Source organism: Thunnus thynnus, chromosome 10 (genome assembly GCF_963924715.1).
Source record: "Thunnus thynnus chromosome 10, fThuThy2.1, whole genome shotgun sequence".
NCBI lineage: Eukaryota > Metazoa > Chordata > Actinopteri > Scombriformes > Scombridae > Thunnus > Thunnus thynnus.
The window spans coordinates 1558303-1574141 of NC_089526.1; the positions used below are offsets into that span (position 1 = coordinate 1558303).

At 37.4% G+C, this 15839-nt stretch overlaps 1 protein-coding gene across 1 annotated transcript in view; it reads left to right on the forward strand.

Moving 5' to 3' along the window:
* LOC137190747 (collagen alpha-6(VI) chain-like) overlaps window positions 1-15839 on the forward strand; it is a 56088-nt gene that overhangs the window by 25394 nt on the left and 14855 nt on the right. Inside the window, exons 15-24 of the mRNA XM_067600329.1 lie at window positions 814-840; window positions 1030-1074; window positions 2590-2643; window positions 2817-2879; window positions 3726-3791; window positions 4391-4444; window positions 5709-5744; window positions 6491-6553; window positions 9513-9575; window positions 14729-14791. Of these exons, the coding sequence (XP_067456430.1) occupies window positions 814-840; window positions 1030-1074; window positions 2590-2643; window positions 2817-2879; window positions 3726-3791; window positions 4391-4444; window positions 5709-5744; window positions 6491-6553; window positions 9513-9575; window positions 14729-14791 (534 nt within the window). The remainder of the gene's footprint in view (window positions 1-813; window positions 841-1029; window positions 1075-2589; window positions 2644-2816; window positions 2880-3725; window positions 3792-4390; window positions 4445-5708; window positions 5745-6490; window positions 6554-9512; window positions 9576-14728; window positions 14792-15839) is intronic.

A 15839-nucleotide genomic window follows, 5' to 3' on the forward strand; every position in this document is an offset into this window, starting at 1 on the left:
AACTTTAATTTGATTATTTAATATATTTTGGGAATTGAATCTGTGTTTTGCAAGGTATCTACCCATCCTTCCACCATTGATATTTATACTGAAATCATTTAAAATTTATTACATTTCAATACGTGACTTCAAAAGGTACCTCAGCCACCAAATCACATGAATTCTATGAGGTAGAAGCTAAAATGGTTGTTACTGCTCATCTACTAAGCTAGTTAGCTTAAGCAGGAGTTTAGCTGGGTTTTTATTCTCCATCATGATTGGATTTAGCTCCTGCTTTGTTTAGTTATGTGAAATAACTGACCGAATTACCAAAATGTCAACAGCTACATAGCTTAATAACTATATTTAAATTTAGTTTTAAGGCTATCTCACAAGCTAGCTGTGATTTAAAGCTAACTCAACCACCAAATTACATGAATTCCGCCAGAGTTAGAAGCTAAAATAGTTGTCACTGCTAAGCTCGTTAGCTTTAGCAAGAGTTAAGCTGAGGTTTAATGCTCCATCATGATTTTCACATAATAATTTGCACAGTTTCACAATTTTCTATATAATAGAACAGATGTAATGTAAGACTCTGGTCTGAACCCACGTTTCACCAAACACGTCTTTTCTACATTTTTTGCCCGTGTGGAGCGACATCAGAACCTTTTGGCTTCTAGTACATATCTGTCCAAAAATATGACATTTAATTTTATACAAACACTTACAAGTTTACTGTGAGAGTAGCCTGGAAATGTTTATAATAGTGATAATATATGCTGATCTTGTTGTCCTTTGCCTGGTATGTTTATATCCTGTTGTTTGTGTGTGCAGGGCAATCCAGGATTCTCTGGCGACAGGGTGAGTGACTCAGGCTTCCTGGAATGTGAAGACAATGAATTAAGCAAGAGAGCAAATGTGAAATGCAGCATTAAGTGAAGAGTGTTTGGACAAATATTTAAATCTAGACAAACATTTTAGTTCAGATGTGTTCTCATTAAGAGAGGGCAGCTGTGAGATGTTACAGATAATTCTCTTCCAACGCTGCAGGGTGAGAACGGAGAAGACGGACTGGATGGAATCAATGGAGAACAGGTACGAATGTCAGCAGATATATCAGTTCAGCATATCATTAAAAAGATAAACCAAGACCTCAAATCAGCTTTCTTCTCTTCATTAAATATAATAATTTATTATTATTATATTATGTTAACACCTTAAACCTCCTCACAGTGTGGTTTCTTATCTTGAGATTTCCCGTATAACATTCAACAATCAAAGTCAAAGTTTGGGAAAAAGCATCAATTTTTGTTAATTATTAAGAGTTTAACAGTCAAACACCCAGCAGGTTTGATCAGATTTGACTGACATTAGACTGACTTCCCAACTTTTAAATTTATCGCCAACTATTTTAATTTTGATTAATCATTTTAGGTAATTGTTTAATAAATTTAAAAAGTCAAAATTTTCAGATTCCAGCTTCTTAAATGTGAATATTTTCTGGTTTCTTTAGTCCTCTATGATAATAAACTGAATATCTTTGGGTTGAGGACAAAACAAGACATTGGAGGACTTTAGGAAACACTGATCGACACGTTTCACCATTTTCTGACATTTTATAGACCAACCGACTAGTGGATTAATCGGGAAAATGATCGACAGATTAATCGATAATGAAAATAATCGTTAGTTGCAGCCATAATCTTATGCAATGTGTCCCATTTTTTCATTTGTTCCATTTCCAGTTTTGTCTTTTAACTTGCTGTTGCTTTTGCTGGTTGTAGTCAACACAAGTCAACAATCTGGGTCCTGAATGGTTCACACAGCCTATTTCTCAAAGTTGGAAAGATGATTTTCACTGTGTTGGTCTGTAATCTGATTTACCAACATAAATAAAAGCACATCTTTTTTTTTTTTAAGTCTCTCGTGTTCTTTCAGCTTTGTCCTACATGCTGTACGTTATAAAACTGATCAGTTGTTTGCTAAAATGTAGGTGCAAGATGATCACAGTCATCGGATGCCAATATATACAATGCAGTATATCCTCACGTCTGATGTAGACAGGAAGTTAAAAGACAACATTATGAAGTCGGAGCGTTTCATTGTAGCTGAAACTCATAAGGTCAATAACCTAAAGGATTTTTGAGGCCCATACTGATATTCATATTTGAGCATTTTTAAAATACAATAATATCATCCATTATTATTTTCTTTACACTTTATTTTCTTTGTGTTCATGTTGGACTCTGTTGCTCAGAGTAAAGAGTTGATTGAGAAAGGCTTTTTTCAACCCTGATTCTCTCTCTCTGTAGCCGCAAAATAAGGAATTTAGCAAGATCATTTAGTAGAAAGAGGGGAATACCAGCAAGATGTAAAAACATCTAAATATAGATATCAGATCACGTTGTAGATAAATATTATGACTTGTGAAATTAAACTATGGAACAGACGTGGATGTCAACAGTGGAAGTATAATCATGTAAACCTGTGTTTCTCCTCTGGAGAGTTAAAGCAAACAATAGACTCTTGATGTGATGTGTGATGTGAGATGATGTGAAAGAAGGTTTTCAGGCTCTCAGTGCTGAGCTGTTTCTGGTTTTTTGTTTGCAGGGAGTGACAGGACTGAATGGAAGTCGAGGAGAGCGAGGACATCCAGGAGAGCCAGTAAGTAAACTAAGAACCTTTTCTCATGACATTTCCCTGCGTGGTGGTACTCGCTGGTCTTTGGGTTTTGTCTGGCTTTATATTTACTTACTTTTGATTCACTGCATAAAAAAATCACATGAAGTGAAGCTCAGAGGTGTTGGCTGATTGACAGGTTGAACTCTTGTCCTCAGGGTATCCCAGGTGGAAGAGGAGAGGAGGGTCTGAAAGGAGAGCAAGGACTGAGAGGAGATCCGGTAAGGTCTGACGTTATCTCTGTTTCTCTGTTTGTCACTCACTTTCTCACCATCAACTTCTTGTTTAACATCCACAATCCCTCACTGGCTTCCCACACTCAAACACCTGAGCTGGGGATGTACATGATGACTGGTGAGACGATTTTGAATCTGATTGGGGCATCGCGACTGATTGGGCAGGAGTCGGAGCGGGTCAGTGCCAGTCTGGGTCAGTTGGTGTTGACAGCCAGCAGATAAAATCATATAGTGTGTGATTTGTCTAATTTTACGTCTTCAGATTCAAACGCTTCCAGTCGCTCTCATAAATACTTTTTTAAACATGTTTGATATTTACAACCAAAGACGTCACTTGTGTGTCAACTCAAACAAGCCAAGTCTACATACTTGGATGTTGCCGAGAAAGTGAGTCTGCACTCTTGGCTCAGTGTTTATGGTTAAGGACAGTTTAAGAGGCTGATATCCCAACATCCACCATTTCTCATCAACAAACCCTTAAACTAAGAGCAAAGTCCTACAGCTCACATCTCATCCAAATCCTTTTGTAACTATAAGTAATTAACAGATAAACAAAGAGAATTTATCCATAAGTGTTTTTGGCAACATCTTAAAGTCAGTCCTGCTCAGCTCATTCTCAGCCTTTTTAGTCGTCTCTGCAGTCGCATTACATCGTTATATTTACAAGAGTCAGTGACATATAGCTTTAATTTCAATAAATCTAAAAGCAACTCTGCTTTCAGGCGGTCACAGCTGGAACACAGCTGACGGCTCCACTTTAGGAAACTTTGTAGAGTTAATTTTTTCAAAGTGATCGTGTTAAGATTCTGGTTTCTGTGTTTTGTCTGAAAGGGAGAACCGGGCATAACTAACATCCAACAAGGAACCAAAGGAGAACCCGGGAACCCAGGATTACCAGTAAGAAACATCACAGCCTGCATGTGTGCTGAGATCAGTGCTGTGAAATCAACCTCAAGTCCCACAAAGCACTGCTGTTGGAAACATCGAATCAGAGATCCTGTACTTAGGATACGTGATGACGCCTGAACTACTTCACTTTGCTAAAGAGAGTCACAGGATATGGTATAAATGTCTGGGAATAGCATAGTAAATGGACCTTGTGTTTGAAATATTCTGGATGAACAAACAAACAAACGTAAAAAAGAAAAGACTTCTGATGGTCATAATATAATCTTAAAGGTCTGTGTTTCAGTGTTGAGACGTTTTGAAGTTATTATGTAAAGGGAACTTTTTGAAAATGTAAATATATACATTCTATTCATACAGAGCTTTTAAAAGGCACTCAAAGACACTTTACATAGATAAACAAGTTGGCAAAAAACATGCTACACACAACAACAACAGAGCAGCTACTCTACTCTGACATTGCACCCGGGTTTGTGTTTGTTACACACAAAAAAAATCTCCATATTAAAGTATTTCATCTGTCATTGGCTGAGTCCTAAATCATATATTGTGTATCACTCTGCTGAACTGTGATGTTTCTAAATCTGCAGGGATCACCTGGTCTGGACGGGAGAACAGGAGACGCCGGGGTCAATGGAAACCCGGTAAGATAAAAGATACTCAGTTCATCACAGACATCTGAGAGAAGAAGAGAGTATTTATATTTGAGGCCTGGAATTAAAGAACACTCTGCATCTTTGCTTTTAAAATGATTTGTATTATTACTGGATCATCAAAATGGTTCTCTGTTGATCAATTAACTGATGATTATTTTCATTATCAATTAATCTGTTGATTATTTTCTTGTTTAATTGATTATTTGTTTAGTCTATAAAATGTCATAAAATGGTCATTTTATTCAGCCACGACAGAGTTGCAGAGAGGAGTGCCGGGAGGAGTTTGTTGTGTTGGAGAACAGAAAGTGTAGCTTAATGTTAAAAAGATTTTCAAAGTCATGGCTGAATAACTCAACTCTCAGGAAATTTCAGAGCGAGACTTCTCCTCCAATGAGACTTGGTCAGACACAATAACATACAGACTGGATCAAGCGAAAGGTTTAATTTCTACGTTTAATTTCTCTGTATGGTCCTTTCTATAATGTTGTCGGACACTTATAATAATAATTTGAGCCTGTTGGTGGAAAAAACAAGAACTTTTAGTGGACATACATTGACGGAGTGTTATTACCCCGTCAGATTACATCACAGCCTGTTTCACAGCTGCTGGTTGAAGCGCTCTTATTCAATACTGGGCCGATTTCAAAATTTGTTGTCTCCATTAGTCACTTAGACACAAAAAGATGGAAAAAGAGGGTCCAGGTTGAAAAATATCAAATTTCACTTTGAAGAAGCTGAAACCAGAGAATTTTTCTTGAAAAATTACTAATAACAATGAATCAATTAACGAAATAGCTAACGATTAATTTTATGTTGATTGACTGATCTCTGCAGCTCCAGACTGGTCCACTAATTGCCTCACCTCTGATATCATAAATAAAGACTGACCAGTGCTGGAGCAGTGTTACCAATGTTTTTGTTTGTTAGCGCTATGTGCAGTGTGATATTGATATTTGATATTGATGCTGTCATGTTTTGCTAATTTATATTTTATATTTGTGGGGAAAAACTAATGAAATTTAATACTTTTTTAAATAGCCTGAAAGATACTCGATCGATATGTTATATGGAAACATTTCCAATCTGTGCAGATGAGTCATCGCCTCAATTTGTATCACACAGATTATTAACTGAAACAGTTAATAAAGAAAATACTCAGCAGATTAATTGTTAATGACAATAATCCTTATTTGCAGCCTGAGATCAAATATTCTTTAAACATGTTTAAAACTGTTGTTTTTCTGCTGTTCAGGGTCCAGATGGAAGAAGAGGTCCGTATGGTGGGAAGGTATGAACTCAAACAACACTCAGTTTAGCCGGAAAAGGTTTATGTAAATATATCTGTATCTATATCTATATTATATCTATATATTATATTCGAATTATGACAAATAATTGTTTTTTGTATAGAAATAGAACTAACCTTCCTCTGCTTTGTGGGAAAGTGATTGTTGAAACTTTTTTTTTTCTCTCTCACATGAATTATGGTAATGTTATTTATAAGCAGCCTCCACTCTGAAGTCCTTGGATCCTGTTTATCATTCTGCTCTTAGATTTATTACTGGTGATATTTTTAGCCCTCATCATTGCATCCAGTATGGAGAAGATGTGTGGTCTTCTCTGTCTGAGAGACGTGACAGGCATATGTATTTGTTTATCTGTAAGGATCTTATTGGGAAGCTGCCATCTTATAATATCTTATAATATATAATATACATATTATATATAATATCTATAATAGATATCTATAATAGATAGACATCAAACTTGGCTTTCACTGCAAGTCCCTCGAGTTTGCACTGAGTTTGGAAGATCTGCTTTTAGTGTCTACCACCCTGAACTCTTTACAGAGCACCCCAAAAATTAATACTTTGGTAACCCTTGATCAGTTTAAATCTATGATCACAAACCACTCAGCTTCTGTTTGTACCTTTTTCAGCTTTGTTTTTTCAAGTTTAAATAAAAGGAAAAAATAATATATCTATTAAACACTGAAACACCTGTCATTTCACCTCTGTGTGTGTCTTCCTGCAGGGTGCCCCTGGAGGACCGGGAGCTCCAGGACTCCAGGGCAGCCCAGGTACTCCTGGTCCACAGGTGAGTGATCAGACAACAGCAGCCATCCAACAGCTGAGAATGTGAAGCCAGATCTAAAGGGTTAAAGGGACAGTAGTTCATCTGATGAGGTTCTCTCTCCTTACAGTTTATTGCTGTTGTCCTCCTTTCTGCATCCAACGTCTCATCAATATGTCTAAACTACTTTTGAGTTCCCACACCATATGTTTTGTATCCCCTCTGATCAACATAGGAAGGCTGAACTGTATTATGAAAAAGCATGATGTGTTTATATGTCATGTGTTATGTAATATGAAGCTTCAGCGTCCAAATGAGTCAAATCAAGTAGATATCTTTCAGCGTTACAGTCTTTTTAGTGCCAAAGTCCCTCTTTTTGTTATTATACTTCCACCGCAGCTCAGCAGGGAAACACTGTCTGAGGAAACACAAAGAGGGAATTTAAACTTTAAATCCAATATCTACCCGACTTGTGCAGCATTTATCAGCTAAATGTTTTGGACCAATTAAATTACAGTATCAACATGGACATCTATACAGATTTAGTAGCAAAAAATATTTTAATTTAATTTCTAAAGCCTGTACTTTCAGCTTTTGTTACACTGCCATCTATATCCACAGTTACGCATCAAACTGAAACCTTTACATTTGTTTATTGATCAGTGAAGGAACCCAAACAGAAGCTGAACATCAGCAACTTCACTACTTTCATGGTTTCATTTCATCCAGTATGAAGGATTACAAAGTTACACACAAGGAAAATGTGTAAATACAGACTGCGATGTGTTTCTATTCAGAAAGGCTTCTGTTAAATTCTTAAAAGCTCAGTTACAGCTGTTCATTTACTGCTCACAGTCATCTCTCTGCCAAACACACAGATGTTTCTAGTTTCACAGAACAACAAAGATCAGACTCATGTAGATAGTGCCTGTGTTTTTCCTGGAAGGTGGATTTGATAGATTTGGATGTGATAAATGGCTTGGCTGGTGAACAGACTTCCATGGAAATTCAGTGGAGCTTTCCCAGGAAAGGGAAACTGTGTTTTTCTCTGTGGGGTTTTTGAATGAAGAGAAAAAGGTTTCCAATTCTCCTGTTGTTAGATCACTGTCCTCCTCTAAATGTCTTGAAAAGATCTGATGTGCTGTATCTTTGAAAAACATTTATATGCACTGGTCTAATGAAAAATGGGAAATAATCACCAACTATCACCCTTTCTGCTGCAAGAGTTACTTAAACCAGTCGAGGTCTAACTAGCTGCAGCTCTGTGAGGCTGTAGTCAGGCACAGTGGTACTTTAAGTTAATAGGTTAACTTAAATTACAAAACGATACTTACAATTACTTACAATAGTTGTTTCTCCATCCACATGTTTTTATGCACATTTTTAATTAGCACATAAAACAACGTGAGTAGAAATGTTAATAATTCTAGTAAAAAAGATCAATATATATTTTTATAGGTCAGTTGAAACATTTTATTGTTCCAGACTTTCTATTTCCACTCTGGTTTTAAAGCAGAGCTTCTAATACATGGAGAGATCATTTACGACACTAAACACATAATGATGATTTTAGCTGCATTTTAATAGTATTAAGTTTATTAAGCTGACAGTGTGGATGATTTTACACTCTGATTCCATCACTACAGCTAAGAATAACTGGAAATGAAAATGAAATATTGTTTTTTATTAGAAAAATAATCAACACTGTTAATTGGCTCCCGTGACTATAAAGCAACATTTGGGTCAGATAGACCGCATCAGTCATTTACTACTTTTACACTCTTTGTTTCAGTAGCAGAAACAGTCTGACGTTACTTTTGTTTTTTATGTGACATATTCAGATGGTTTCTTCATCATCCAACAAAATAGCAAAAATTACTCTCTGTACTTAAGTCATATATGATAATTCCTACATGTATTTTAAGCCGTAGCCTAATATGTGGAAATTATTGCTAGTGTTTCTACATCTTATTCTGTTGTGTGATTACAGGCTGTCATTTACATTTCACTTCGTTGAATATGACTTTTTGCTGTCTCCTAAACAGAAGTTTTCCGCAGGTACTTGGTATCACCGTTTCATCTCATATCATGAAGTACTTCATTCATGGTTCTGATTATGTCACTCGTAATTAACAACCCCGCTTCTTTCAGATGAACACGCTCGTAGCTGGAAAACCTTGGGTTTACTGAGCTAATTGATAACCAGCTTCGTAGTTCTGGTTATCTGGACGGCCAATGTTAGGTTCAGTGAAGCCAGATAATGAAAAGATATCCTGGGTATGTTGAACTTGCATCGTAGTACAGGCCTCTGGTCTCCCTGAGTGACCCCTTTAAGTGCATGTAAACATACTAAATGATAAAGAGACAAAATGTTTTGTTATAAAAATTAGAATTATACTGTGATTCGATGTCTTAAAACCTTACTATGTGCGCGTTCTTGTTTTTGCATATCATGATGAATCTTCCTGTTTTCCTCTGCAAAGTTGCAGAAACAGCAAACGTAGCAGCTAAGATTAACGACGGGGGGCCAGTACATGCATTAGAGGACATCAGGAGGGAATAAAGGTCAGAGACAGGTCAGAAGGGAGTTATCTCGATTCAGGGACCTACACCTGGCCAACCAATTAGAGAACTGAGAAAATGTCATGACATTATCTGTGGAATATGTCTGTAAACATTAGGAGAAATATGAGACGCCCATTTGTAAGGTATATAAACCAATTGTGAATATTCTGAGACAAGCCTTTTTCTCTGTAACCCTGTTTGTGTGTTGCACCGTGAAACACTCCTTCCTGTACAAGAAAATAAATTCCAGTCTCCATTATTTAAAGGTCATTAGGAAGAAATTCTTTTAACATGTATCAGGATCTGTCTGATTCAATTCAGGAGGTGACAATTATTGATCAATCAGAATTTACACTGAAGTGGAATAACACATCTGTATGAGGAGTGTGTTTTAAATCTGTCCATGTTGTGTTTGCAGGGACGCAGTGGAGGAAACGGTGAACGTGGACCCAAAGGGATCTCTGGCTTTCCTGGACCTCGGGTCAGTAAATAACCTCAACAGTCTTGTCTCCAACAACCAGGGTCTCACTGTGGTCAGCGGTGGTGGTCACTTTGATCAAATAGTGACGAGTTTTCTAGCTGGCAAAAGTTGTCACTGGTAGGACTTTTCCACAACAGGAACTCAATGACCTACAACTGTATTTTCTGTTTTATGTAACATTTCCAGTAGTGAGCTATTTTTTCTACTTGATAGTGGAGCAGAGCGACTAAATGCTTCATACTATATTTTATTTTACCTTGAAGAAAATAATTAGAAACCATTGTGCTATATCTCTGTTCCGCTCTGTCAACCTCCTACTGTGTGTGGAGCTGTCGTGGGAAATCTTCAAATGGGCCAATAAATCTTCAGGTCACCCACAACTTAGTATTAAACTCAAAACCTATAAGAGAAAGACTCAAAAAATACACTTGAAGCTGGTAGAATTCAATGTGAATAGGTTTACTGTGCATAAAGAGCAATACAAAGCAAACCAAGGCCTTTATCCCAGGATAAAAAACCTAATGCAAAATCATAAAAAATGATAGTCCATACTTCTCATAACCCCTCTTATTGTGGAGCTTATTTACAAGACTCCACCTCGTATTTTAATCATATTCAAAACTATTTGGTCATTATTGCTGAGTTCATTAGGGATCTTGACACTTTGGTTTATCGTAGAAAAGAGAGAACCAAAACGTCATATTACTGATTAGCCTTCTGTTCAACTTCCCTGGGAACTTTCTCTTATTGACATAAATGTTACTTTCGCATATTCACTTGTACATTTGTTTGATCATGGGAAGGCAGTCTCCACCACAGAGCTCTTCCAATAATTTAGCAATACTAAGGTTTAAGAGTCAAAATATATATGAGCTCCACTTATTCTGTTGATGTCTGCCCCACAACTTACCTGCACTCGCCACGCTCACCTACTGACCAGCACATAACGATGGCAAAGTTTGTTCCAGTGTGGACATACAGCGTAGCTTTTTCAGAGACTTACATCTGAAACTTTCTGGTTTGAAAAACACAGTGGAAATACAAAACAGAACCTGGGCCTTACAGGTTCTTATAAATTCAGGTTCAGGGAAGCTCCAGTTTACAAGTTTTCAATTTCCTGTAGTAGAAAAAAGCTCTAATCTCACTTTAAGTTTGCTTAAAAAGAATATAAATCAACTCAAAAGCCTCCTGTTGAAGAGGAAGTTGAACTATTGAATTTATTAAAGATTCTATAGAAAGTACTTGGAATGTATAAGACAGAATTGTACAAAATTATGCCTGAAAAAGGGAGAACACTGTTCCTGAAGAATTTGTTTAAGATGTTTTTTTTTTAATAAACAAAGATGATGAGTGTTGGACAATATGTAAGTTTGAATTCCATAAAACAGGACTGGACCTGAAAAGACCTTTAGTCATTGAGTTATCTTGCTGCGGATCAAACTGTTGGATAGATTAAAGCTGCCAGCAGTGATGAACAGGCCCTCACGCCCCATGCACATTGGATTGTGACGTGGTCGGTGGGTCTGGACTTCCTCATACACAGGCGTTTTTTGGACAGTGCATGAAGTGGTGAAGCTATTTTAGAACTAGAAAACATCCACAAAGTAACAAACACACCTGAGAAATAAAGGCATGTTGTAGTTTATGTTGTTAGGAACATACTATGTAATATCATGCAAACCTGATGATGTGTGTTGTAAGGCAGAATTCCTGTGCACAGTAGGTGGCACTATGAGAAACAAACAATATGGAAGCATGGTGAGTTTGTGTCTAAAACAAATTAATTTCCTAATTTTCATCAAGTCTATTTTTAGAAAAGGAAAGACTTCAAACCCACATGACCTGGTCAAAGTTTGATTGAAATGTGTACTGTCAGGCGTGTAGAGACAATAACTGCAGCTGGACACAGAAAAATACTCATATTTGAATGGAGAGTGTGAGCGAACCCACACCTTTTTGAACATTTACCGCTTCCACAAAGTTTTAGAGACAAACTTCATTTGAACTTTAAATGAATCACGAAACTTTGACTTACAAATCTTGAATTTACATGGTTTTTCTATCTTTTACTGTTTTTGAGATATTAGAGTGTGAGTTTTAAAATATTTTCTCTCTCCTCCTGTGATTTTATGATGAGTGTGTATTGCGAAATGTGTCACAGCCCTGAGGGAGTGACATCACCAGGAGCAGTTGAGGAGGAGTACACTTCTGGTGAAATATCCTCATAAATCCCATTACTTTGATTAAAAATCATATATTAGTAGGAAATTTTGTGGCGAATCCATTGATACAGGTTTGAAAGTGGTCAGACTTATAGTTTAGACGTCAGAAGCCTCTGTGTGACACAAAGTCCATGCCTCCGACATTGTTTTACATTGTAAGGGGTACATTTGATGTGATGTGGCACTGCAACTTTCAGGGCTTATAAAATCCAAACCATTCGAGTTATTACAAAGTTTTTAACAACTTTTTTTCAGCACAGTGTCATAAGTCATTTATTTAAGTTTGAAGCCGATACCATAAACGCCTTCGGAGGAGATAGCGTTTGTTCAGGGGCCAAAATTAAGGCAAAGTCTCATATTGACAGGATAACTGTGGACTTCCTGTTGGATTTAGGTCAGGGGTGTCAGCATATGATTTGTAGGTCTTGATAAGACGAATAATTGAGTTTTGGTTTGATCTCTCTATAACATTCCTATGGGCTGTGGCAGCCATTTTAGTTACATAGGTGGCGCTAGAGAGCACATTTTGGCTTTTTGGGGATTCATTTTTACATTTTATCAAATTTTTTACCACGCCTGATGTGCGTGCCTAATTTGGTGAGTTTTTGAGCATGTTTAGGGGGGTCAAATTTAGGGTGTAAGTGGCGTAATAATAAAGAAAGAAAGAAAGAAACACACGAAATACATGGGACTCCCCAAGAAATTTCCTACTAAAATGTGATATTTAATGTAAGATTTGGCCAAAGTCGTGGGATTTATGAGGCGATTTCACAAGAAGAGTGACATTCTCCTTTACAACTGAGAGGGAGAGAGAGAGAATAGGAGGGGGGGATGGGTGTGGGGGTTGAATGGAGCTCATTTTTGTAGGATACAGCAGAAAGATCTATATACATGCAGTACATTATATACAAACTTTGTATGAAGTTTGGTGTTATTATCATTTATTTTACAATAATTATAGGTCTTACATGTATAATTCAGTAGTGGGGATGACCTATGAGGGGAAGGGAAAAAATGGAGTGAGGGTGACAGTTTAGTGAGAAAGTGCTGCAGAAAAATAAAATCAAAACTAAAATTTGTAGCTCTGTACTGCAGTTTTTCCTTTATTAGGCCCCGAGCACCTAGTGGTTCGCTCACACTCTCCATTCAAATATATGCGTATTTTTCTGTGTCCAGCTGCAGTTACTTATTGTCTCTACACACCTGACAGTACACGTTTCAATCAAACTTTGACCAGGTCATGTGGGTCAAAGGTCTTTACTTTTCTAAAAATAGACTTGATGAAGATTTGGAAATTAATTTGTGAATGTGCCCAAAACTTGCATCATTTTGATGACACAGGTGTGAGTAAGGCAGACATGTCTCACTCTGCAGAAAATTCTCATCCTCACACCGTTGAGATTTGATGTTTCGCCATGACAGAGGAAGTTGCTATAACTTTATTGTAAATGCTCCAGTTGCACCAAACTTTACATGTTTGATAAGAGTCCCGGCCTGAACACGTCTACATGACAATATTCCATCAGTGATGCAAACTGGCTGAATAGCGCGCCCTACAAAATTTCAGTGAAGCAGCCCCAGCAGCAGGCAAAATAGTGGACAAAGTAAGTGATGTTTATCTCCTTCTTGCACTGTCTGAAAACAGCCGGGTCTGAAGACATCTACATGCCCGTCACAGAAGCCCTTCGATTGCACCGCAGCCTGACGTGCGCGGGCCCATTCAACGCTGCTTGCAGCTTCAATTTAGTCTCATATGGTTTATCCACACAAACCTTGTTCAGTTACCTTTTCTTTAAAATCCATAAAACATCATCTCCTTACAGAAGCCCCGAGAGGCAAGTAGTGATCAATTTTCTAAGTCTGATCTACATTTTTTTCTCTCCTGTGTTTGTGACTTAAGAAGAGGTAAAATAAAAAAAAAAAGGTTTACCATGACAATCTTTCGAAGTTCCTTTTTTTTCCATCTGTGAAACAGGTGGAAAAAAGTTTTTACAAGTGAAATTTTTTGGACTAAAAGCATTAAAAAAATTCACCTTGAAAAACTTTTCCACGTGTTTCACAGATGAAAAAGATTGAATAACTTAGAAAGATTATCCTGGCAAAACCTGTTTTTCACCTGTTTTTAAGTCATAAACACAGGAGAGAAAACAATTTAGATCAGACTTAGAAAATGGATCACCAGAATTTGTTTTTGTCACTTGCCTTCAGGGCTTCCGTATCTCCTCCTTGTTCTTCATGTAAAAATCCAGCTCCCACTCTCATAAAGAATTTTCTGAAAATGTTTTTTGTTTGCAACTGATGTCAGTGAGCAATGATGTCTCTTTTTGTTTGTGTGTCACCTGAGGGAGACGTACCAGTAAGTAAACAGAAGAAGAAGAAAGGTTTGTGGTGTGAGAGAAATGGAGGAAAGTCTGATTAAGCTGTAAAGAGATTTAACGCCTTTACAACATTAAAACCAAGATCTACACAGACGACCAGAACCTGAAGTTTCTGAAGCTTCATTTTACAAACTTCACTTACCTTCAGTTACAGTCCACATTTCCCACTTATCTTCATCCAGGATCTCACACACCATTTCAGCTTCCTTTGTCCTTTTTTTGCCTTTTCAGCGCAAACTTTACAAATGGCTGGTTGTTGTCCATGTTTGTTATAGTACAACACATGATAATTGGCATTTTCACTGGATTTGCAGGTCATCTACCTGCAGAACTCGAGATGTTTCTGAGCAGTGGTTCAGTGTGTTGTCTGTGTGATTACAGCCATAAGGTTTATGCTCCTTCCTGACTATTGAATACTAAGAAATCAGCACCAGTCGGTGGAAACAATCCTTCTGTGGTCTATCCAGTCTTCAGCTCGTCGTCATGTTTGTCTCCAGCTTTAGGTGTATGTAGCTCTGTTCTTCCTGCTCTGACTCTGTTGGTTTTCCTGCAGGGTGAAAATGGAAAACCTGGAGACCAAGGACAATTTGGACATCGGGGTCCTAATGGACAAAAGGTGTGTGACATCATTTCATGTGCCTCATCTGTAGTTCTACAAATACTTCACCATGTTAAGAATAGATAAAGGAAGGCCAGATTTAGGGGTACAACTAACAATTATTTTATTATCTGTCAATTATTTCCTCAATTAATCAATAAAAGTCTATAAAATCTCAGAACAGACTCAAAACAGCCAATTGTTGCAGCTCTAACCAGATTACATCTAAATATAGTTCTTGGCTATTGCAGGGTTAAGTCAGGGCCATAGCTGCCATTAAAAGGACCAGTTTGTATAGTTAGTATGTTTTAATCAGTATATAATCACCTGAAAACAAGAATTATTGTGTTGTCTTTACCTTAGAATGAGCCCTTTGTATCTATAGAGCAAGCAGGTCCTCTTCCACGGAGCCCGCCATGTTGTACTGTCATATTTCTATAGTAGCGAGTTTCATGGCCACTGTAGAGTCTCCTACATGCTTGGAAGTGGAGGCGGGGGGATGGGGATATTCAGTTTATTGCAATCTGCAACCTCACCGCTAGATGGCACTAAATCCTACACACTGGTCCTTTAAATGACACAGAGGTCACGTATTTCTTGTAATCTGGTGATTGTAATGACATGAGGACGAGTCTGCATTCTACAGTTATACATATATAACACATGAGGAGTAATTCTGATATTTTTACAGATGCAAGTCTGAGTATTCAGGCACACCAGTGCTTTCAGCAACATGCTAACATCAACATGCTAATATGCTCATGATGACTATGTTAGCAGGTTTAAAGCTCACCATGTTTACCATCTTAGTTAAGTATGCTCACATGCAACACAAAGCACAGCTGAGGCTGATGGGAATGTCATTGATTCTGCAGATAGTTGGTCAGAAACCAAAGTATTGGACATAAATGAAAAGTCAGACAGTCACCAAAGTTATTGTAATTCATCCTCTGGGAAATGTGAATAACTGAACCAAAATTCTTGACAATCCATCTAATACTTGTCAAAAAAATCACTAAAAACCAAAAGTCAACCTCAGTGTGGTGCTAGAGGAAAAGTCAGGGGA